The sequence below is a fragment of the Carassius auratus genome, chromosome 14, assembly GCF_003368295.1.
Source record: "Carassius auratus strain Wakin chromosome 14, ASM336829v1, whole genome shotgun sequence".
Lineage (NCBI taxonomy): Eukaryota > Metazoa > Chordata > Actinopteri > Cypriniformes > Cyprinidae > Carassius > Carassius auratus.
In genome coordinates this window covers 19,114,658-19,137,800 of record NC_039256.1, presented here as the reverse complement: position 1 = coordinate 19,137,800, position 23,143 = coordinate 19,114,658, and the positions used below count along the sequence as shown (strand labels likewise).

The following is a 23,143-nucleotide window of genomic DNA, read 5'->3' as shown; positions in this document are numbered from 1 at the left end:
ACTCCAGTGAGCTGATAGGAATCAGCTAGTTTGTGGAGAATACAGAAAAACAAATAAAAGAAGCTGGTGTGCTTGATAGTTGGGATGGGGGGGGGGGGGTCATTAGTATGCAGGTGGCAGCACTGCATAAAAAAAAAACCAAACCAATTATAAACACATATTTGAGTTGATGAGTATTTAATTAAGTGATTTAGAAGGAAAAACAAAGGACAGAAAACACCTATTATAAAGTACATAAATACATAAACTATATACAAAGGGCATCATTAATTTGATATATACATATATGTATATAAATATACATACACAGAAATAAATGTTTTTTTGTTTTGTGGTAAATGTTTTTTATGTAATGTTTTGCTTTATAATGGGCTTCCAATGCATATGTATATTTATCTCTCTGTATATTAAAATTGTATTGCTAATAGGAGGAAAAATTGCAGTTCACATGCATGTACTGAAATTTAAACTTTTCTCCGTGTTGGCCAATTAAATTGTTCACTGGAGAGAGAAATAAATTAGGCATACTGTGCATGCATCTCCTATGCAGCACTAATGAATGTGTCAGTAGTGTGCACAAGAGCTCTGCTGCACTCATTCTATTCCAGCTGCTTCACAACACAAACATTTTCAGCGCACTGCTACTGAAATCCCACAGCCCTCATTTCCTCAACTCTTTGTTTACCAATGTTTTATTTAATTCTCTCCATAAGCAAATTCCTTTTCCTTTTTGCATTACTTGCTTTCAAAGGAACTATGACATTGACAGTCTTTCAGCAAATGCTTCAGCCAACTGTTTTCTTTAATGCAGACAATAAAAAATTATGTGAGTAAAGAGAAGGAAAAGATAATGGATAAAACCTCTCAGGGGAAATTAAAATAGACATATCCATAGATGAATATTAAGAAGAGAAGAGGTTGTTTGTTTACGCTGATGCAAAATCCCACTTGCCTCTGGTCACTGAAGGTGGATGTGGGAGTGGTTTCTTCATCATCTTCCCCGATGAATCCTGATTGGTCAGTTCAGGTCTTTGGTCACCCAGGGAGGCGCTGATTCCAGTCTATTGTTTATTTATTCAGGATGTGTGTTGCCTGTTATGAAAGGAAAGAAAAGAGTCAGGAGCTTAATTGAAATTGACATCTAAATATAAAATATTTACTAAATTGCTCACCCTTCTTCACCACTTTTAGCAGCCATCTCTTAGGAGTCTGTTCTGACGAAATTCCAGTGGATGTAAGCAGATTACTAACCCCTAGATTATCATATTTGATTTCTTTTTGCTTTTGAAACACTGCAGATCATAAGATAAAATGTCACACAACAGCTGATGATCTGACTGTTATCATATATATATTATCCTATATATATTATATCCTATAAACTCTTTTTTGGTTCTGTGCCCACAGGGTCGAGTGTGGCATAGACCAAGTTGTGCTAATGCCATGTGCTCATCCACATCATCCCTACGATTGGCATTCAGACAAGAAACTCTTTCTTTCCTCGCAGAAAACTGGAGTACATCCTGCCTGCCTGCAAGAGGGTAAATGAGAGCGACAGAGTAATAAAAAATAGAGAAAGAGAGAGAGAGAGTGAGAACATAGAGAGAGGGAGACAGGCACAGAATCTGCACATCCTCACAACCAGCACACCTTTACCATTCACAACCGGACTCAAGACTGAGCTGAGAAACAAAAAAGGTGAGTACAGCAAATTTTGCATGAAGACAGAAAGATAAAATAATGGTTCTTAGGATTTTTAAAAAGAAGCATTTTGCATGTTACGTGAGCTGGCTATAAGGTTTTTTTAAGATTAAATCAACCCAATGTTTTATTATAGGTTTTGAAGATCAGAATATTGGTTTCTGGGTTCTTTAAAAAGCATCAGTATATACTGTAGAGGTGTTTTTTTTTTTTTTTTAAGAACTAGAAAATACAATGTATTTGTGTCATAATTTTCTCACCCTGTTTTTCCAAAACTGTGGCTTTCTTTCCTCTGTGGAACATAAAATAAAATGTCTTAGTTTTTTATTTAATGTAAGCTAATAATCATTAGAACTGTTTGGTTTCCACCATTCTTTTTGTTTTGAAGAAGAAAATAAGTCATACACATTTGGAACGAAATGGGGTAAAAATAAGTAAATTACAGATTTTTGAGTGAACTGGCCCTTTAAAAAAAATTATGACATCAGGCTGTAACCTTTCTGGGTCTTAGATCAGTGTAGGACAGTATAAATTATGAAAATAGAAATAACTGTGCAAGTACTCAGGCTGGCTGAGCTGAAATATAATAGTAACCTGCATGTAAATGGAAAGCTGGTGCATTTATCTAAGTCATGTGATGACAAATGAGGTCATGAGTCACATATGAAGTCATTTCAATGTATGAGCTGCACTGCCACACAGATCTGTAATTAAAAAAGTGTCTAGAGTGATCTACTAAAGCAGACAGAGAGGAGACAATTACAAGACAGGGCAGCATGTGAAGGTCTTAGCAAAAATGGGAAAAGGACAGATGAAGGTAACATGGATTAAAGACAACCTGAAACGAGCAGTAGAGGAGGGAAAAAAAGAAGCAGCAGTGTTGACAATCTATCAAGTGGATTGTGATGGGAATGAAGGATGGAGGAAATAGCTATTCACATGCTGAGATGATTGGTGGAGGTCTACTGATTTTCTACAATAAACCTCTCCAGCTCTCAGTTCAATTCAGGCATAAGTCACTGGCTCAGACAACAAGCTGGTCTAAGCTTTTCTGCTGGCACTCGGTAGATCACCAGTCAGAGCCTGATGTCTAAAGGGGAGGATGACAGGCAATTCCTTCATCTAGGGTGCTCCTGGTGCCTCTTGGAGCTAAGTGCTATTATCTTTGCAAATAAGCTAGCAGAGGCTAGGAGCTTCTTAAACAGACCTCACAAAAACAATGGCCATCAGTGTAGGTTTCGAAGCTGTGGAGGCGTCATTTGAAAAGGTCTTCCTTCTGATTTGCACCAGAAGATAAATATTAATCCAAGAAGGAAACCAGGCTTCCTTAGTGCCAGAGAACAGAGGTTATATAATTGAGCTTACTGATGCATCACCTTTGTGTTTCTGTGCTGTCAAACATTCATTTAGCCATCGGTTTGAATCTTGCGCCTCTGTTTACAATGTTGTGTGGGCTTAAAGCCTGAGGACGCTGAGAGGAGTCCGCTTCAATTATAGAGAGCCAGTCAATCCGCAGGGGAATGATTAAAGCAGGTCCACTGCCCCTCTCTGGCAGCTTTCCATTTGACAAAAGTATAAATGGAAAACTGCAGAACAAAAATCGATGAGACCATGGACAAAGAAAAAAAGACTGCTGTCTTTAATAAAATTCAATAAAATTCAAGTTTATTTGTATAGCGCTTTTTACAATACAAATCATTACAATGCAACTTTACAGAAAATTACGTTTCTATAATATTTAGTAGTAGCTTATAAGTGGTGACTGTCAGTTTGTGTATGAATTGTCTATCTATCTATCTATCTATCTATCTATCTATCTATCTATCTATCTATCTATCTATCTATCTATCTATCGCAAAATTACATTATGCAAAATATATTGCAATTAACCAATTAACAATTAATTTGGCATTTGAAAGGTAAATAATTTGAAAGTCAATTTATTGTCAGTTTGAAAAATATATTTCATAAAGCAACACTGTTTAGTACATAAATGTAACATATATTTAAAATATAATCTGGGCAGACCATTTTATTTTTTTCTGGTGTGGGCAGTTCAAATATAAATAGCCAATGCACACACAAGGTGCATTGGGAGTGCGAATCATTGTGAATTATTTGCATTCGAATTTGTGGAACAGCTTTCTGTTGCAAAAGTTCTGTATAGGCCAGATTTGACCAAGAGTTGGTGGTAGAAAAAGCAGTGAAAATCCCTGTTGTGGAATGACAAACACTCTCAACCCTAAAAGAACACATGGATAAGCAGGATGAAAAGATGGGGAGAATATAGAGTGACAAGAGAAAGACACAGAAAGGAGAAATGGGGAAATAGAATGACATAGATCATCTCACAGAAAATTCAAAAGTAACAGGTGTGACAAAAATGATAGGGATACGGCAAACAAAAGAGATGAAAGACATCAATGCAAAATGTGATGTCAATTTACAAGGAAGAGCAAATCAGCATTGAGGTTGAAACTGGAAGTGGCAATTGAGTGAAAAGAAGAGAGACAGAGAGATTGGAGGAATGCAGCATGTCACAAGCCACATGAGACTGTTAATGACATTGATTTATAGCTAACCGAGTAATGAGAGAGATTCATCAATAAAACTACAGGTGCCATGAGAGGCATCTGGCACAGCTGTGCACATGAACATACAAGAGAGAGAGGGAGAGAGGGAGAGAGAGAGAGAGTCACTGGGGGAGGCTGGGGGAATGGGGATGCAGAGAGGGGTTATTCTCTGAGCCAGTCAAGTGATGAGTGTGAGGGAAGCAATGCTTGGATGAAGGAAACACACTGCGTGCTGAGAGAGCAAGATACAATAAGATATTTAATTAAGACATAGGAGACTCAAGAAAAACAGGATACAAAGAAAAGGGTTGAGAACACCTGGATACATTTAGCTGGAACACTAAGAGAGAAAGAGACCAAGACGAGTGATCTCCACAGGTAACTGCTGTCATTGTGATATTCATGCGGCATGACAGAGATGGGGACAGATGATGGATGGAGGGAGGGGGTGGTGGAGGAGGAGAGGAATAATTAAAGAATGGGAAGATGGAAACAAGAAAGAATGTGTAGTGGCAATGATGCGATGAGTGACATGACTACAAGAAGATGAAACACTATTTACATTCTAGAGAATAAATGTGATAGCACTTGAAATGGAAATTCTGGCAGTTAATATGCATTTTTAAATTAATGCAATAGTGAGAGCTTGTTAAAAAAATGTAATATATATATATATATATGTGTGTGTGTGTGTGTGTGTGTGTGTGTGTGTGTGGTTAAAAATATGTATGTGAAATTGCAAAAATCGCTAAATGATCATCTCAAGGTTTATACTCTCTAACACCTCAGGTTGCAATAGGTCTGTTTTAGAGATAGAAGTGCACTGACATTTTGAAAGATTGCTCTAATCTACAAGAATCCATTGAGAAAAAGGGGGAGTGAGTTAGAGTCTTAGAATAAAGGGAAACAGAGAGAAAGAGAGAGAGAAATGGTTGGTGGGGGCCGATCTGTGGTAAAATGGTCCAGCACCTTTCACTACGGACTGCTTCTTGTTCAGGTCCCATGACAATAACTGCAGTGGTAATTGGTGGTGTGTCTTGAGGCAAGGCAATCAGCTTCATAAGCTTAAAGTAAAGAGAAAGAGTGACTGGAAAGTTGTGCATTAAATAAAATGGTACATAAATGAAAAGCTGTTGGTGGTGCAGTTGCGTGCGGGCAGAAAGGACCGCTGCCATCTTGTGGTAAAGTCCTGGGATGGTTTTTGCATGGTTTATGGTCACTTAGGAGGGTTAACAAGTACCACTGCCCTAGCACCTTGAGCTGAGAGACACCTGGAAACAATGCAATTAATATTAGACAAAGAGTGCTTGAATGTGCTCAATTAACAATGATAATGGCATTCAACAGTGTAGGTGGAAAGAGAGAGAGAGATTTTTGTATTGATACTGCAAAAAGGTACTGCAGACAGGGATCCCACAATCACTTAAAATCTGGTAATATCAAAGAATTTTTTAATTGTGTTTACCAGGGCTGGAAAAGTCATGACAATTCTAAAATAGAAACATTTTTTTTTCATATTAATATTTATTTATTTAGCAAATTGTTCTATTATTATTATTATTATCTAGTAATCAAAAATGACCAAAAAGGCAATAGAAAAATGATTTAATCATGAAAACAGCAGGAACCCAATGTCGAACCCTGCATCAATTTTTGTATCACTCAGTTTTATCATCAGCCACACAGTGATAGTTTATCCAAAAATTAATATTCTGTCATTATTTACTAATCCTCAAATTGTTCCAACCTGTTTGACTTTCTTTCTTTTGCTGAACATAAAATAAGATATTTTGAAGAATGTGAGCAACCAAAAATGTTCTGGTGCCCACTGACTGTATTTATTTTTTTAAAATTCTACCAACCAACAATCTTCTTTTATGTTCAACAGAAGAAAAAATAATTATACAGGTGTGAGTAACATGATAGAATGTTCATTTTTGGGTAAACTATCACTTAAACTAAATCATAATCTAATGCTGCAGCCCTCAGTTTTCCAGGAATAATCTTGACAAAAAGTCTCAATTATCAGAAATAAATCTATAAGTCTAAGAAATTTCAACAGGAAAATGTAGAATAAAAAGGCATTATTACAAAATCTTATTCTCTAATTTGTATAGTGTGGGATGCCAAGATACCTAGGACCATCAGAGCAGCTGGTTCCCAGGGTGTCATAGGGCCATATTCCATCCTTGATGGGGACGATTTTAACACAATTGTTTTCTTAAATCCTCTTCACAGCCCCTGCTCATCTGTATCACATTATCACAGAATGCTGCTCTATCTTCTGTTCTGGATGAGTCTATTTCTGTTTATTACAAATGGGTGAGTAAAGAGATAAACATCTGACGCACTGACACTAACAATCCCCGGACAGTCACATTGTTAACATCTCTCCCTGTCTCCCAGTGAAAGAGGATTTTATGGGAATCATTACGCCGAGTGGAATGATTCGCAACTGCAGCCCACCATACAGAGGCTGATGAAAGGCTACAATCGATACCTAAGGCCAAACTTTAACCGTGAGGCTAATTAAATATTGATGGAGAATTAAAACACGTGCCGTCATTTAAATAATTAAATCCTAATAATAAAAACACATTTCTTTGTTTCCACAGAGGGGCCTGTTGAAATCGGAATGAGTTTGGATATTGCCAGCATTGATGCCATCTCTGAGATTAACATGGTACTATTTAAATGTATAAACTTACTTTGATAAGAAGCTTCAGGCAACAGATCAATAAGATTCTGATCAATTTTGTTCATGCACTTTCAGGACTACACAGCCACTATCTTCCTAAGACAACGATGGCGAGATTCTCGCCTGATATTCCCTGGAAATGAAAGTCTGAGTCTGGATGGGCGGCTGGTTTCTTTGCTGTGGATCCCTGATACGTTCATCCCTGATTCTAAGCGTTCTTTCCTCCATGATGTAACTGTGGAGAACCGTTTGATCCGGATCTTCAGCAACGGCACTGTGCTCTATGCTCTTCGGTAAACACTGACTCTGAATTTATAACTTCTTACCAAAGGCTGAACAGGTGCTCCGGGCAGATGTATGTGCATCTGGGGAACCTTCCCCCTGAAATGGTTCAATCAATATTCCTCTTTTTCTCCACAGCATTACAGCAACCATCGCCTGCAACATGGATCTCACCAAGTATCCTATGGATAGACAGGAGTGTACATTGCAATTAGAAAGCTGTAAGCATTTTCAAAACAAATGCATATGGTTTTCGCTTAATTTCTTTTATTGATTATTTGAGAGCAGGCTGTAAAGACCCTTAAACCTGTTTGTGTGTGCATGCATGTTCAGGGGGCTATAATTTACAGGATGTGGTGTTTTACTGGACCCGAGGGAATGACTCAGTGAAGGGGTTAGACACACTGCGTCTGGCTCAGTACAGTGTGGAGAGCTACTACACAACCATATCTAAAGCTGTGTACGAAACAGGTAAAAGCATCACATTTTATCGTGAATGTTCTGGTAATTTTTACATTTTATTTTATTAAAAATTATTCTCAGTTTTGGTATTTCAGCCACATTCTACATTTATATTTATGCATTTGGAAGACTTCTTACTTCTAAGCAGCTTACAGTGCAATCATGGTTTACAAAATCCCCCCCAAAAAGAACTTGGGCACTTATGTTTTACCAAGATCATCCAAATTATATTTCAAAGAAAATAGCACAAGCACCACTATCCCACAAGAAGAGATTTAAGGTTTAGAATGAGAAAACAAACAATTGGATAGCATTTTTTTTCTTCTGCAGATGCTACTTGGTTTAATCATCTGTGTTGTTGTTGCTGTTGTTTTTTTTTTATGTACTAAAATTTATACAACGTTTTGGTCGCACTGTAGATTTACTCATTGCATATATTTCCTAGTACTCAAATTTATAACTTTGGTATTGCTAGTGCTGCTAGAAATGGCTGTCTACAGTGTATAAAAAAATCTGTTAAATTTACAGTAAAAAAAAAACAACTAACATACGCTGACAATCAGCTAATACAAGATGCCATGTTGGTACCTGAATATTTTACAACGTATTATCACACATTTTAAAGTGATATAATGTTAATATTACTAATATAATAATAATAATAATATATATATATTATAATAATAACTAATAATTACTACTAATAATAACTAATAATTACTACAGTTACCAATTATAATGTCCTAAAAACCACATGATTATACAGGTGGTAAAACGGAAAGCAACTAAACATACACATAACAAAAAACACTTTAATGTACATTACTGATAACAAAATGAGAAGAAACAAAACTATTTAAATAATATATATGTGTCATTCAGGGGATATATATATATTTTTTTTTTACTTTTTCATTTGAAAATGCCATTTGTAAACCATTTACAATGTTCATTGTTTGTGATAAGATATCTTACAGTTAATCAATTAACTATTCATTTTTAATGTAGCATTCTTTTACTTTTTGTGAAAATTGCAAGCTTTTTTTCCCACAGTGAATCACCTGCAATATTCTGGATCTGTTGCAGGTTTTTATCCGAAGCTAGTTCTGCACTTCTCTTTACGTAGAAATGTATTGTTCTTCATTCTGGAGACATATGTGCCCTCAACATTGCTGGTGGTTCTGTCATGGGTGTCTTTCTGGATCAGTCAGTCCTCCGTTCCAGCTCGCACCTGCATCGGTCAGTGATTCCAAGAGCTTAAAACATATGCTACAAAACATTTCTTGATGAAATAAACTAAATATTCTCTGTCAAATCCATTTACTTGACAGGGGTGACCACTGTTCTTACCATGACCACACTAATGATGGGTGCCAGGACCTCACTTCCCAATGCCAACTGCTTCATTAAGGCCATCGACGTCTATCTCGGCATCTGTTTCACCTTCATCTTTGGAGCTCTGCTGGAATATGCCTGTGCTCATTTCTGCACCATGCAGCACCAGACCATTTTTGATGTGCAAAGGGTGAGAAACCTCTGGATAGTGGTTAAAAAATGACACATTTTTGCAACCTATTATATTTTTTTCATTTTTACATTCAATTTTCACAGGAACTACTCAAAGAATTCGAGGAGTCAAATGGTACAACTCATTTGGCAAATTCAGCGTCACCCAAAAAGATGCAGACAAAAGAATCCGCTCAGCAGGAGACGCCTGAGCAATCTGTGACATGTGAAGGGAATGAAGCCACAGACAAGAAGAAAGAGAAGGGGTGCGGTTTGTCCTCCGTAAAGCAGATGTCTCGCCGCGCAGCATCAATAATGAGTGTCGAGAATCCTAACAACATTGACAGACGTGCACGTGTGTTTTTCCCCATGGTATTTTTCCTTGTCAATATTTTCTACTGGCTCTACTACCTTTTATTCTGATGGATAAATAACTTTACCTCCCATCTCCATTAATGAACAAAGTATTACACAGATGACTGTGTAAGTGAAAAGACTTGATCAATTACCCATCAATGCAGTTAAATAGTGCAGTATAAAAGGAGCTGGACTTGCAAGTGTTTACACAATAATAAAAGTGAAGATTATTTGGACACAAACAAATCACCATACAGACTCATCTGCAGCAGGACACATAGGAGGACGCTGTTCGCAATTGCCTTCACATTACTGATTTACTGAAGGGTTCAATGCGTTACCTGTTTAGTTTTACTCCTTGCTTTGTTTTGCTAGTTAAACGTAATGCGCTGTAGGGTTGCTGTAAACTCCACAAGCACTGACCATAATAAATGGCATTAAATAAAAGCATTAATGGTCAGTGTATGCATGTATGACTGTATAGTGGGGTCCACAATCTGATTCCACATTGTCAAATATAATTCAAGCCTGTGAATAAAGTTTTAAAATTAAAAAAGGAATGAAAAAAAAAAAAACGTATGCGATTATGCAAGATTATATATATAATAAATTATATATTATATATTCTGCCACTAATAATCACCTAAGCTAATATGTAACAATAGTGTTTACAGTACATTTTCAATCAAATTGTTATGATGGTACAGTAGTAATGAAACATCTGACTACTTAATCACCCAATCATAATCGCCCAATCTACTCATCCATGGATCCACCCACCCATTTTAAGTAATACATTTGGAGATTTGGCTTTCTTCTTCGGGTTTACTATCAGAACACCACCATTCGTGCATCACCGCCAACAGATTATCTATGATCCTATTGCTTTACTTACTCCGGCCGTGGGGTGGCACTGTCGCGCTTACGCAATGAACTAAGAGCATCGCTTGGTCAAAGAGGAAAATCCATCAGCCAATCAGGAAGCAGGTTGCCTTTTAAAACTCAACCGGGAAACTCGGAACCAAAACAAACGTCGTTTTGCTTGAGTAGAGGAGGAACGATTTAACACAGAGAAACGGTAAGGTTTAACTCAAAACGTTTAAGTTGCGTGTACAATTAACATGACTGTATGCAATGATAATCCTAAAGTAATATTCCGCGAGTCACTTTTTTGTTTAATGTAAAACTGACGAACGGACTTGTCCGAGCCGGACGAATTGCTTAGTTATAAATCATGAATGGCATTATTTGAGCCAAACAAGTTACATTTCACTATGTTGCTTGTCAAAGCTACAGACATGGACACCATGATTTACCTGGATCAGGAGAACGGCAGACTGACCACTCCAGCCATCAAATCTCGCCAGAACAGACTGCACTCGGCTCCAGGTCAGAAACCAATATAGGTTTTGTCTTCTAACCAACACCGAACTATTCACTAAGTCCTTAATTTAACGTTACGTCTCACATTTTCAGATCAGTGCTTGAGAACACCTCTGGCAGGAAAGGCACGTCTTGGCGCTCCTCTGCAGTCCAGCCGTAAAGCTTTGGGTGTCATAAATAAGGTTGTTGCCACTCCAGCAGCCTCTCATAAAACCGAGGAGAAGACCAAACCTGCTGAAGCCAAGGTTTGTTCTTGATATTCAGAGAAAATTGTATGACTGTACATTGTTTGTAGGTTAATTAAATTATTTTCTCCATCAGTGTAAGGTTCCTGCTCCGCCAGCCAGTGAGGAGCTGCCAGAGATTGAGAAGTGTTTCCCATACAATCCCAGTGGTAAGCCTGGCCTTCTGTTTCATGGCTTTAAAGCTAAACGTTGGACTTGAGCTCTTGAGGATTCTTTCCCCATGTTAAATTTGTAGAGTTTGAGACCTACGGTGTTCCAGATGAAGTCTACCTCTCTCGTTTTTCTCTGGCTGGTCTGGGAAAACAGATGTGGCCGACTGCTGCACCTGTGGAAGAGCTGCTTATGGACCCATGTTTGCCACTCTCACCTTTAAAGATACCCAGAGGTAACTGATGGATGCATTTAGAAATCTATTTTAAAAGAGGTCAAAGTCTTCATGCCCAGTTAAATCTTTTTTTTATTTTTTTTTATTTTTATTTTTCTCCTGCAGCAGTGGAATACGATGATGAATTGGAGGCATTCCTACAGACGATCAGTGAGCTGACTGTTGACTTGCCCCCTGAGTGTGAACTCTAAACTTTGTGTATAGGGAACTTTTGTACTTTTTAAATTGTTTGCTTTACTGTTATTAAACGTTTTATTAAACTTCTGTTTGTATGTTAATTGACGCCAAGCGGTCTTTGTTTAAATTTAATTGGTTTAGTTCCTCAGTGTTAAGATCTCATTAAAGCGGTTTCATTAAACATTTTAACTGACCATGGATTTGTCCTCTTTCTGTAAATCCAGTTTAAAAGGATTTTTTTTTAAGTGGCACACTAGGGTTATTAAAGGCTCATCTGTTTTAAGGAACTATGGATGTTCACGTCATTTGGGTTAGGCTCTGGTTTGTATAAGATCTCAGGAATGTTGTTTCCAATTTATAGTTCCCATGAAAGTCTATAACACAGAATAAGTGTTTTTTTTTTCTTTATTAAAAGAATATTCCCTTCTCCACGTCTAAAGACATTTTAAAGTGCAAATGTTACTCACATTTAAAGGTGACAAAGAAAAGGTTACAAACAGAAGTATCAGTTAAACACATTGAGGCTAGTTTTAGAAATGTTTTTTATAATTATTTACAATTGCATATGTACACCATTATTAGCACCACTTGGTTAATAGCAGGAGTTACCCCATAGGTACTGTATAAGCAATGGAATAATAAAAAATACTTAATCACCATGCCTCTCTTAAAATACCATTTTAAAATGGATTGTCTAAAACATGCATTGCCATCTTTCTTTATAACCTACCCACAGCCCTTTCTTGCACTTTCATTGGACAAACTATTATTCCTCATACCACCTCAATCCTTCAATATTTTGTGCCAGTAAAGTAGAACTTCACAAGATAAAGGACATCATCGTTTGACTGCCAAGTATTATAATAGAGCTGCTGCTTTGTCATTCTAACCCCATTATAAAGTTGCAAAATTGGCAGCCGTCGCAGTCAAAAGATTTGCATGTACAGCAGTCCGTCTTGGGGGAAGTTGGTAGAAAAGTCCCCATGTTATCCTGGACATGGCACAAAGATTGTGGGTCTTCCTAATCAGCAGTTTAAGTCCCTTTCTTGGATTCCCATTCCTGGGAAAAAACAAAGCATTAAGGTTTAAGTGATACACGCACACATAAAACAGGCCTATTCCGCTACATGAAATCTTAACAGAGACCCAAACTGATCAATAAAACTCATTAGAGACTTGACTTAGAATAAGACTGAATGTTTTAATGTGATCTCTATTGATGCAGTAAACTGTTCTGTTTGCATTATCTGTCTTTTTGATGCATTGCACTGCATAATGTTGTGAATACTGATGTGTTTACCTTAGCTTTCTGCATAACATTTCCCTTAGCGGATGCATAGATGGAAGGGGGCCGCTTACGAATTTCCGAGGCGCAGTTGACTGGGAGAAACGAATCAATATATTGAGTCTCCATCCTTTGAGTCTATAAGGAAAGAAAGTAGGATATTTAACAATTATGATCAATAAATCACTAATAATTCTAATATTTGTCAGTACCTTGTTCGTAGGTTTGGTCTCTGTAGGTGCCCCCAGATCTCCACCAGCCAAAGATTTCTTCAGGTTTTCCTTCACCTGTGTAAGCTTGAGCTCTAGGTCCACACGCTCTCCTTCTTTCACCCGACAGCTGTCCTCCAGCTGGGCTACACGCTCCTCTAAAGCCAACTTCTGCTTATCTGCACAACATGTACATACGTAGTTCAGTTCACATATGAATTTCTGGCAGCTCAATTATAACCATAATAAACAAAGAAATGACATCAACATGAGTTTGCAATTTTAAAATGTGATTTTAAAAAGCTCCAGGTTTGCGGTGCTTGTGTGTAGGGCTGCACAATTTGGCATGAAAAGTGGTACAATTACAATTTTATTATTTATTGTAATTTAGAATGTATTGTAATGTAGTATAAAAACACTAGAAACATCACCATTGTGATAATCCTATTTCACAAAAAAATAATAATTATTATTATTAAAATTTAAAAAATATGAAATATTAAATTACTACAATAATATTACAATAAACCACTACTATTACAATAATACCATTTAACTGTAAAATAATAATTATAATTATTATTATAACCAAAATATTAAATAAGAAACAATACTACTGTAATTATACCTTTTCAATGTAAAATAAAAAATAAGTATTCAAGAAAAACAATCATCATTATTATACAGTACTATAAAATATCGTTCCAATATTTATAGCTGTCTTAATTTTTTCAAGCCATATTGCGATTTAAAAGTGCTCTGTGTTATGATAATATGGCTGGTACCTTCACAAGAGAATAGTTTATGAACACTATGTCTCATAAACATGGATATAAAAGAGAAATGAGGACATACGTTTACTTGATTGAATTAAAATTTGTTAAAAGAAAAAAAAAGCAATAAAAAAAGTTATTTTGCTAGTAAAAGTGGGGGAAAGTCTCTCGCTTAACTATTTTGAAAGAGTCTCTGAGTATCTCATTAAATAGGCTGGAAAGCTGACTTTCTCACCCGTTGCACCCTTCATCTTCTCTTTGGCCTCTCGTTTCTTTTTGCGCAGTAAGACTAGTGCGCTTCTGATACTGTCGATTTCTTTCTCCAGGTCTTCTTTTTCTTTCAAGTACCTGCGTGCATCCTCCTGTGCCCGTGTTTTCCCATACCTCCCGTATTGATTTGCGTCTGCAATGTCAAGTATAGGTCAAAGATCAGACCCTAGAAGTCTGTGGGAAGGTGGCAAAGCTCTTAGCACTTATCTGGTGAGAGAATGAGTGTGAAAATGCAGAAAGCTGTAGATCAAACCAAAGTGTCTTGTTAAGCTCAGGTTACATTACTCTGACTGCTTTTGATGTGACAGTGCAAGAACTCTGCAGCCATTTTCGAAATGGCCAAAATAAGGTTGAGTAGTCAGCAGGATTCTAATAAAAACGTGAAACCATCGTACTCTATGTTAAAGACAAAGCTGAATCCAACACAGTGCAGAGTGTGATGGGACTCACTGGAGCCGTGGCGCTTTAGGGTGATTTGTGGAGAGGGCTTTCCTGTGCCACTGCTGGAGAAAGATGAACGATGTTTCGTTTGTGCTCCTCCCCTCAGCCTCTCATTTTCCTGCTGAAAGAAAAAAGTATATATATATATATATATATATATATATATATATATATATATATATATATATATATATATATTTCATTTGGTTCAAATGCCATTTTTGTCCCTCATATTTTTTGTTTAGTGTAACCTGATCACATGATTTGAGGCATGCACAGATGGAGAACCGAATCTTCTGCCGTGTATCTGAAGGTTCAGCATGGGTTTAACAAGCCACTTAGAGGCCAAAGGCCATGACAACTGAACCTGCTCTAACCCCTGATTACTGCACACATCACACACTTCTCATTTTTCATTAAGGTCCAGTCACAGCACATGCACACAGAGGCACAAGGATACATCTGATCTCTTCTTAAAGGTCAACAGAATTGCCATGCTCTCTATGATGCATGTACATGTTGTGCATTTCTCTCTACATGCTTTGAATTTAAGTGTGTGCACATAAAATGAAGAGCTTTTTTCTGAAGATTTTCTTTTGGAGGGAGGGTTGTGAAGCATATGGCTTGTAAAAAGTGTCCTCTGAGAAAAAGGCTGGAAACCACTGTGTTAGAGTGTAACCACATGATCAAATGTTTGTTCATCTTCGACCACAAACCTCTATGGCTTCGAAAGGGACCTCATCATACATTCTCGAATCTGTGGAGGTTGCCCATCTAAATAAACAGGAAAAGAAACAAGGTGGTTAAAATCAACAAGATGACCCAGTCTAAAAACTCCAGCCCTCATCTCCTTCACCCTCAACTCACAGGAAAGAGTGACGGGCAGCTGTACGGATGTTGGCAATAGTTTCCACATCTACATAGTCATAATGTAGGGACTCCGGGTCAGCAGAGGAACCGGTTTCTGCCAACAGGACTCCCAGCCAGCGGCCCATGTCCCCCGAGGAACTCGCCTAACACAACAAACACACACACACACACAGGAACAAACATGAGTTTCAAGCACAAACAGAGCCAGAGACAAAATATATATTAAACACAGACATAAACTAAGATTTGGACAGAATTTATTGTTTTAATTTCATCACATGATAAATGAGTATTAAATAATTAAAAAAAAACATTTTTTTATATATATATATATTTTTTGAGCTATTGCCATTTTTTTGATAGTATAATAGGAAGGCACAATACATCAATACATAAACTACAACTAAAACATAAAAAAATAAAAAATGTAATCTAATTTTTTTTTTAATCTACATAAAAATATCTATTTTTAAAGTCATAAAAATGTATAATTACTAAATGACCAGTATGCAAACTAAAATAAAAGCGAAAACATAAATTATAAAAATAAAAGCTAATTCAAATGTGAATGACTACTATAATAGTATATAAATAATCATAAAATAACACTGGGCCTAAAATAATGTGAATACATATGAGCGTTTTATTTTTATTGATTTAGACAAAATATTAAATCATTTTAATATCTGTAATAAAAAATAGTTGGCTTGTCTTCATCAGCCAGAATTTTCATATCACTAACTGCTAGAATATGCAGTATCTCTATGAAGCAAAGTTGTGAAAACGTCACACAAAATACCTCTAAAGCTGCCAGCTCTGCACCTCCTTTCAGTATCCTCAGGGCGAAGGGGTGTTTGGGCCCGAGGCCTGGGACGACCTCGCATCCCTTCAGAGCAACAGAAGTGTGGGGGACCCGCTGTTCTCCTTTCTCATGGTAAAGGTAAAGAGATCCAGCCCGCACACGACACCAGTTTTCCTTCCAGCACTGATTCAACAGCACCCCTACATAACCTGACACACACAAAGAATTACAGCAATTATTACAGCACTCCCACCTCGGTTTCATGGTGTAGATTTATTCTGCTCCACTGTCTGACATCAAAGGCTAAGAAAGAGAAGTTGAAAATAACAGGTGGAGAGAGTCATGGGTATTGTAATCTGAGAAAGAGAAAGGGAGACGAGAGAGAAAGATGTGTGTCCTACCACACCGAGGATCCTGATCGAGTGATGTGCGGGTGTCTCCTGGCAGTGGAGGCTTTTTTTTGGAGAAACTGATAATTCTTGTGATCTTTCTTCCTGCGGCTCGGCTTACGGTGCCTGTTAGCTCTGACAGTGCTCCTCGCTTGGGTTTACCTGTAAACACACATTTGATGGTTGAGTGAAAAAAAATGTAGAGGTATGCGTGTTCTACAGACACACAATCTGCAGGAATTAGGCCAAAGTTAATAAGATTTCACTGGTCCAAACAATGATGATCACAAACAATCCACATCATGCATAAAGACTTCCTGCCTGTTATTAGAGCACCTGTAACAATGATCATGAATACAGTGTGTGTGTATGAGAGCGAGAGAGGGAAAGAGAGAAACAAGATTTTTACATTCAGAATAAATTGTGAGAGTTTCTTGCCACGATTAACTTTCCAAAGCAATAATATTGATGGTTTGAGTGGTTGCCAGGGTATTGCTATGCAGTTTCTAATGAGTAATGAGTGTCTTTTCTTTCACAGGGAGGGAATAGCTGTGGTTTTTTAAGGCTTTTTGAGTTGTTTGTTTGATTCTGTCTGGTTTTTAATATATTTCCAGAGCAGAATAGTAAATGATTACATCTTCAATGGATTACATAATCAAATTCTGAAAATTAAGTACTTGCAATTAGATTAAATTACATTTTATAATTTTATCGTAATCAGACTAAAGTTATTTTTATTGATTACTTTAAAACATATATTCACACAATGGCAATAATTTATTCATAATTCATTGACTATCCCTAATTATTTTTCAGGGTTTTTTTTATACATTTTTCTTTCTAAACTGCCTACATAACATGCAGGTAAACAAAATATTTCATTTTTTAGTAAATGTTTTATTTGGATTTAAGTTATTCTAAAATGATTTATTTGAATGTTTATGACATTTTTTCATATGACGTAATTCATTATTAGCTTTTCATTAAATTCACACCCCCCCCCCCCACAACATTGTCATAATGTAATGCTTAATTTACTTTATGTTGTCTAACAACAAAAGGAATATTTTATTTGCATTTTAATATTAGTATGGCACGATATTATCCTATTTAATGTTAAAAGTAATCTAAAAGTACTCTGATTATATTACCTATTATGTAATTGCTTAATTTACAAACTACACATTTTTTTTCAATGTCATTTGGAATCAGTAACGGACTACAATTTGCAAGTTATATACCAAGCTCTGTATGTTGCTATGTGGTCACTAGGGTGTTTTGTCACATTTTTAAGCGATTGCTAGGGTGGTTTGGGTGGTATCCAGAGTCCTTTTAGGGGGTTCATACACAAAACAAAAAAAATTTCAGGTTGAATTACTTTCACTATAGTTTTACTTTTTTACTTTTGAGTTTAATAACTAATTCCCCTGAATATAAGCAATATTACTGTTTGCCTTAGAAAACATCACAAATAAAGAGAAAGACAGAACAACTGTAAGTCAGATAGAAAAAAAAGTGTAATCAGAGAAGAATAAACTAAAGATCTCACCATTTTCCCGTCCATCGCGAGCACTTTCAACACTTGGCATACTGTCAGAATCGGAGGTTTGCTTCTCTGAAGAACAGCACTACAGGGACAACAGCACAGCCAGATTAAACTAAACATGCCACATTTTTAACAGTTCACAACTATAACTTGGCTAATACTGTATAGGATATGGACATTACTGAAAACTAGGTGTAGGAACAGAGTGCTGTTGTGGCCAGACAATTACAGTAACACTGTTCAGACAGGAAACACACTCCCAGCACAGTCTACCTTTCACAACCGACTGCTGAATTCAGATAAAATGTGTTTCCTGACATATAAACACACACACACATCATAACATTCCCCATGATTTAGCCTCTCACAACAGGTCCCTTAAATTCAACACATTATTTACAGCTGCTCTGACAGAATTTACCACCATGAGCTTGACACCTTTTAATTAAAGCAGATGGAGAGTGAGCCCTGAACATTTAAATGCTGTCAGTCTGTTTACACACACACAGACCGGCATTTACAGAAGCACTGGGGATGTAATTACACACAATGATAGAGGACGGACTCGCATCCATTTACAACAACATTTTATATGCACTACTATTCAAAAGCTTGAGGTCGGTAAGATTCCATTTATTTATTCAGAAAAGCAGTAAAACAGTAATATTACCATACCATACTGTAAATAGTACTACAATTTTAAATAACTTTTATATTTGAATATATTCTATAATGACATTTATTCCTGTAATGGCAAGCTAAATTACTCCAGTCTTCAGTGTCAGATGATTCCTAAGAAATCATTCTATGTCGATATGGTGTTCAAGAATCATTTCTTATTATTATCAATCTTTAAAAACGTTGCTGCTTAATTGTTTTGGGGAAACCAGGATACATTTTTTAGGATTCTTTTATTATTAAGTATATTGATTCGTAACAAAAATATTTTTGTAACAATGTATTTTTTACCGTCGCTTTCAATCCAACATTTTTGACCTTGCCGAATAAAATTAATAATTTCTTTAAAATATAATAATAATAATCTTTTTCAACATCAGTACAAGGAGTAAAATAATCATTGAATTGGAATGCTTACAAAAAGTACTTAACATTGTTTTGGACATGTAGACTGTACAATTGGCAATAATATGTTTTTAAAATGCTGCTCCTTTTTTCTTTTTTGCAAAGAAAAGTTAATGAGGTATTCATCTTATGCATCACAGGTGGCATTATTTTCCTAACCAACTCAAAGTGAGAACATCATTTACAGAAAGTGAATCCCCCAAAAGTTCCTCCAATCCATCATTGGCACACTTTATATGTCAGTAATGAAGAGGAGATGCACAGGAGTCATGAATGAGACAAATGTGTGCTGGAATCCCACCTTATCCAGTTCAATCTTCCTAGGAATCATGGGAGATGATGGGCTGTCCAATCCATTCCCCTGACCTGTAATGTCACGCACCACCTGTAATCACACAAAGATACACACACATCAGTGGTTCCCTACAAGTGTAAACATAGTCCATCACACAAGGGGGTCTCTTTTACAAAAGCAATTTTCCTCTTGTGCAATATTGTTTCTTGCAGCAGGATACATCAATTGTGTGTATGTATAATGGACTGATATATAAGCATGCAAGCGAAAGAGGGACTGTGTTTACTTGAAGCCATTTCTCGGCTTGCTCCTTGCTTTGCACGGCTAAGACCAGCGCCTCCCCCCCGGGAAGAGAGAATCGGAGCTCGTGCTTCTTCCTCCGGCCATCTTTGGGCACATAGATGACGGTGCACAGGCTGAGGGGTATGTCTGTGTAGGGGGACTGGTCTTTAGAGCTTTTATAGCACTATAAAACAAGATTCAGAGGTGTATATGTATTATAATAGTACCAAGAAATATCAATGATCATTTTTATCCCTCAGGGCTTTTGGCAGCTCACCTGGAGTCTGTTCTCACGGATCACAGTGAGCTGTTTGGCCCACTGGCCGAAGCGTTTCTTCCTTAGCAGGAATGCACAGATATGGCAGTCTCTCACCGGGGCCATGGAGTTCTCCTCTGAGGGCCACTGGTGCGTCAAACGCTGGCCTTTATCTTCCTCTTCCTCATCATATGACTCATAAGAACTGCTTAAGGCATCCGAGTCATTATCTGTAGAAGAAGTAATGGTATACTAATGCTACTAATAAGAAATGACAAGGCTATTTATAGCAGCAGGGTTCCCCCGCTTACAGGAGTTTTTGCGTGGTCCATTCACTTGCGTTATTGGGTAGTTGTTTTCAGCTTCTTCGTAATATCCGTCTTCAATGGAATTAGGAGGACTGGAGCTGCCTACAGATATACAAGAGATGTAAAATGGCACATATTTTGTGGATTTTTTTCTCTCGCAGATTTGTCATATTTAAAGAGCTCTTTAGACCTGCAGTGCAAGAGAAAAAGCGGACTTTGTGGAAAGACTTTAAGACAAAGAAAAGGTTGCATGGCAATGTGCATGAACTAATTGTCAATCCTCTTTGAAATTAAATTTAGATGTGTGATTTCACCGACATCTCTTATCATCTTCTCACTGAATTGCATGAATGCACAACAGTTTTTTTTAGCATCATTATTAAACTGCTATTGCTTTATTTGAAACATAAAAGCACTCAACTTTTAGTTAGGGCATTTATTTTTTAAAATAACCAAAACTTGGATATTTCTATTCATTTAAATTAAAATAAAGGGGTAACTATCAGTGTTGTGGAACAAACAGTCTCTCTTTGACCATATTTACTTTCTTAATGCACATTCTAGGTATTATTTTAAATATAGAAAAACTTTTGTCCATGTAATTTTTAATAAAAAAAATAGGCAATTGCAGCTGAAGCCGGTTGCATAACCTGTTTTTTTTTTCTTCAAGATTGGTCATAACTTTTTTTATTCAGTTATGAAAAGGTAGATTTGTCTTATTTGTATTGGAAAAGTATGACTAATTACCCCTTGGCAACTGCTAGTTGGTCAAAATAGTTCTTAAGATGTAGTCTTAACACGGTGGCTAAGGTTATGCAACCGGCCGCTGATAGCCAGATAACCTGACGTTAACCAATAGCCATTTAAACAATGTTTTTGTAACGTCACATTCAATATAGCTCCATTCTAGTATGTAACGTTCACATTTTCACAATCCTGTCAATTCCTACAGAATAAAATTAATTAGGATTTGACTTCTTGATTTAGGATTTTTTCTTCTTGAATATAATGTTTAATAAGAAAATGGGTCCCATTATGTAAGCAAAATGGTTTAACTCTTAAAAAACTTTGAATTCAAGTCGTTCATAAATAAGTATCTGTTGTTACACAAAGTTGTAACATCACTCTCCACGCTATTTTATCTGTAGGAATTTATATAGACCATGCCATGTTTTCCAAGCAACGGAAATACAGCAACAAGACTCACTGCGGCTGGTGATATATTCTGGCATCTTTCCAGGGCTGAGTGGCACGGCCTCTTCATAGTAATCCTCTGGAGGTGGTGTGTTGGGCAGGGGGGGAGGCGAGTCCGCTGTGCTCTGGTCCAAAAAAGTGTGGCAAACAATGACTTGCTCCATCTGTCTACCCCATCACATTCATTCACACTTAACATCTGCTTTTCAATGAATCCTCACAATAACATAAAGCTATGTTTTTCCTTTACACCACTCGGCAAGTTATTAACACATGATATGTGACCGCTGCATCCAATCAAAAGTCAAACCCACATGGCACGTGGATGACGGCTCAGAAATACATCAGATACTGGCCATCGAGGACTATTGGCACTCAAACACACTGATACACACAATAAAAAAAAATCTCACTGCTGGAAGAATGCAGATAGAATCTATGGGGACCTCGTGAAATGCTGATGGTGACGTGACTAAGATAACAACCTGGCTCTGAACGTGCAATGCAGCTGGAAAGAGAAGTGGAGGTCTCACTACATCACGATTAATCTTCCTGTCGTATCTCACCATTGCAGAGCACAGCCCTTATTACACAGTGACATTAGGGCTAATGATGCACTATATATTAGCGTTGGGTCTAAGGAACAGAGCATTATGGGTAATCCCCCGAGAGAAGATTTCTTACTGGTTTGGGGACGGTGTTATTAGTGTGTTTTGTCTCTGGCTCTTTCTTCTGATCCTCAATTTCAACTTTCAGCTCCCCGAGGTCACAATCTGTAAAAATGTGAAAACACATTTATGGGTGTAATATTCCAAAACATTGGAGGATGTTGAGAGATGCTAGAGATAGATATTCTTTACTTACCGAATGTATCAAAAAGGGATTCGACAAAGCTGGTTCCATTTCTGTATACTGAGGTGTTCATGTATGTATAGCCTTTTCCAGTGACTGCAAAGAACGAGTAAGAGAAGAGAAAGAACATATGTATGTAGGACAACTGCCAAAAGCTTTCTCAGTCTCATTTATGAGAAAAACAAGGCCTCATCAAGCTGAAGTTATTTCCATCAGGTCTTGTCACTTTCTGGTCCAAAGTTTTTTTTTTTTTCTTCTTTGTCTAAATTGTCTCAAGAATATTTTTCTATTAATTCTCTGTGAGACTGATGTTTAATTTGCGATTTTTGTGCAGTTCCCACCTGAAACAGAACAGTTCATAGCTCAATGTGGTCAAACTGATGAGACCACAGGGCCTAATAGGATTATCCAAGGTGGTCTACTAGATCTAACTAAGCTGACCAAAATGTTTTACAATCCTTCTCTTGGAGAAAGAAAGGGGTGTTTGATTAGGTTTAGAGTTGGCCTCTGCAAGAGAGT

The 23,143-nt window shown here is 37.0% G+C and overlaps 3 protein-coding genes and 1 long non-coding RNA gene across 6 annotated transcripts in view; 2 read left to right on the top strand and 2 right to left on the bottom strand.

The window, feature by feature from the left end:
• The first annotated feature begins 1,430 nt into the window (after positions 1–1,430).
• On the top strand, positions 1,431–10,352 carry LOC113113898 (gamma-aminobutyric acid receptor subunit pi-like). The gene is made up of 10 exons (XM_026280446.1): positions 1,431–1,698; positions 6,513–6,596; positions 6,681–6,793; positions 6,890–6,957; positions 7,048–7,265; positions 7,393–7,475; positions 7,588–7,725; positions 8,803–8,955; positions 9,048–9,241; positions 9,328–10,352. Exons 2-10 carry the CDS (start codon positions 6,544–6,546, stop codon positions 9,643–9,645), a joined length of 1,338 nt encoding a protein of 445 aa, XP_026136231.1. The 5' UTR covers positions 1,431–1,698; positions 6,513–6,543; the 3' UTR covers positions 9,646–10,352.
• LOC113113900 (uncharacterized) lies at positions 7,259–9,208 on the bottom strand. The gene is made up of 3 exons (XR_003293646.1): positions 9,067–9,208; positions 8,778–8,947; positions 7,259–7,436 (listed from the first exon to the last, which is right to left on the bottom strand). It is a non-coding gene; the product is annotated as an uncharacterized LOC113113900 (long non-coding RNA).
• A 179-nt stretch (positions 10,353–10,531) lies between the features above and the next one.
• pttg1 (PTTG1 regulator of sister chromatid separation, securin) lies at positions 10,532–11,963 on the top strand. The gene is made up of 6 exons (XM_026280447.1): positions 10,532–10,657; positions 10,870–10,968; positions 11,056–11,207; positions 11,284–11,356; positions 11,443–11,592; positions 11,698–11,963. Exons 2-6 carry the CDS (start codon positions 10,878–10,880, stop codon positions 11,781–11,783), a joined length of 552 nt encoding a protein of 183 aa, XP_026136232.1. The 5' UTR covers positions 10,532–10,657; positions 10,870–10,877; the 3' UTR covers positions 11,784–11,963.
• The window catches only part of afap1l1a (actin filament associated protein 1-like 1a), a 30,088-nt gene continuing 18,798 nt past the window's right edge, over positions 11,854–23,143 (bottom strand). For 2 of the 3 annotated variants that reach the window (XM_026280437.1, XM_026280435.1), the window contains exons 3-19: positions 22,637–22,720; positions 22,457–22,545; positions 21,786–21,897; positions 20,582–20,680; positions 20,292–20,500; positions 20,019–20,198; positions 19,739–19,822; positions 18,358–18,436; positions 16,821–16,970; positions 16,417–16,628; positions 15,615–15,760; positions 15,464–15,521; positions 14,757–14,868; positions 14,272–14,439; positions 13,267–13,442; positions 13,070–13,192; positions 11,854–12,829 (exon numbers count right to left, since the gene is read on the bottom strand). In XM_026280437.1, the coding sequence (XP_026136222.1) occupies positions 12,803–12,829; positions 13,070–13,192; positions 13,267–13,442; positions 14,272–14,439; positions 14,757–14,868; positions 15,464–15,521; positions 15,615–15,760; positions 16,417–16,628; positions 16,821–16,970; positions 18,358–18,436; positions 19,739–19,822; positions 20,019–20,198; positions 20,292–20,500; positions 20,582–20,680; positions 21,786–21,897; positions 22,457–22,545; positions 22,637–22,720 (2,108 nt within the window). In that variant the 3' untranslated portion in view covers positions 11,854–12,802. The remainder of the gene's footprint in view (positions 12,830–13,069; positions 13,193–13,266; positions 13,443–14,271; positions 14,440–14,756; positions 14,869–15,463; positions 15,522–15,614; positions 15,761–16,416; positions 16,629–16,820; positions 16,971–18,357; positions 18,437–19,738; positions 19,823–20,018; positions 20,199–20,291; positions 20,501–20,581; positions 20,681–21,785; positions 21,898–22,456; positions 22,546–22,636; positions 22,721–23,143) is intronic. The other variant, XM_026280436.1, reaches the window with a different exon arrangement.

What these genes read in the sequence shown, in the direction of transcription:
- LOC113113898 (XM_026280446.1), top strand. Translation starts at nt 6,544, where the DNA reads ATGCTGCTCTATCTTCTGTTCTGGATGAGTCTATTTCTGTTTATTACA. An exon ending in TACATTGCAATTAGAAAGCT is followed by an intron (nt 7,476 to 7,587) that starts GTAAGCATTTTC and finishes ATGCATGTTCAG; the next exon opens with GGGGCTATAATTTACAGGAT. An exon ending in TAAAGCTGTGTACGAAACAG is followed by an intron (nt 7,726 to 8,802) that starts GTAAAAGCATCA and finishes GATCTGTTGCAG; the next exon opens with GTTTTTATCCGAAGCTAGTT.
- pttg1 (XM_026280447.1), top strand. Translation starts at nt 10,878, where the DNA reads ATGGACACCATGATTTACCTGGATCAGGAGAACGGCAGACTGACCACT. An exon ending in CAGACTGCACTCGGCTCCAG is followed by an intron (nt 10,969 to 11,055) that starts GTCAGAAACCAA and finishes TCACATTTTCAG; the next exon opens with ATCAGTGCTTGAGAACACCT. An exon ending in ACCTTTAAAGATACCCAGAG is followed by an intron (nt 11,593 to 11,697) that starts GTAACTGATGGA and finishes TTTCTCCTGCAG; the next exon opens with CAGTGGAATACGATGATGAA.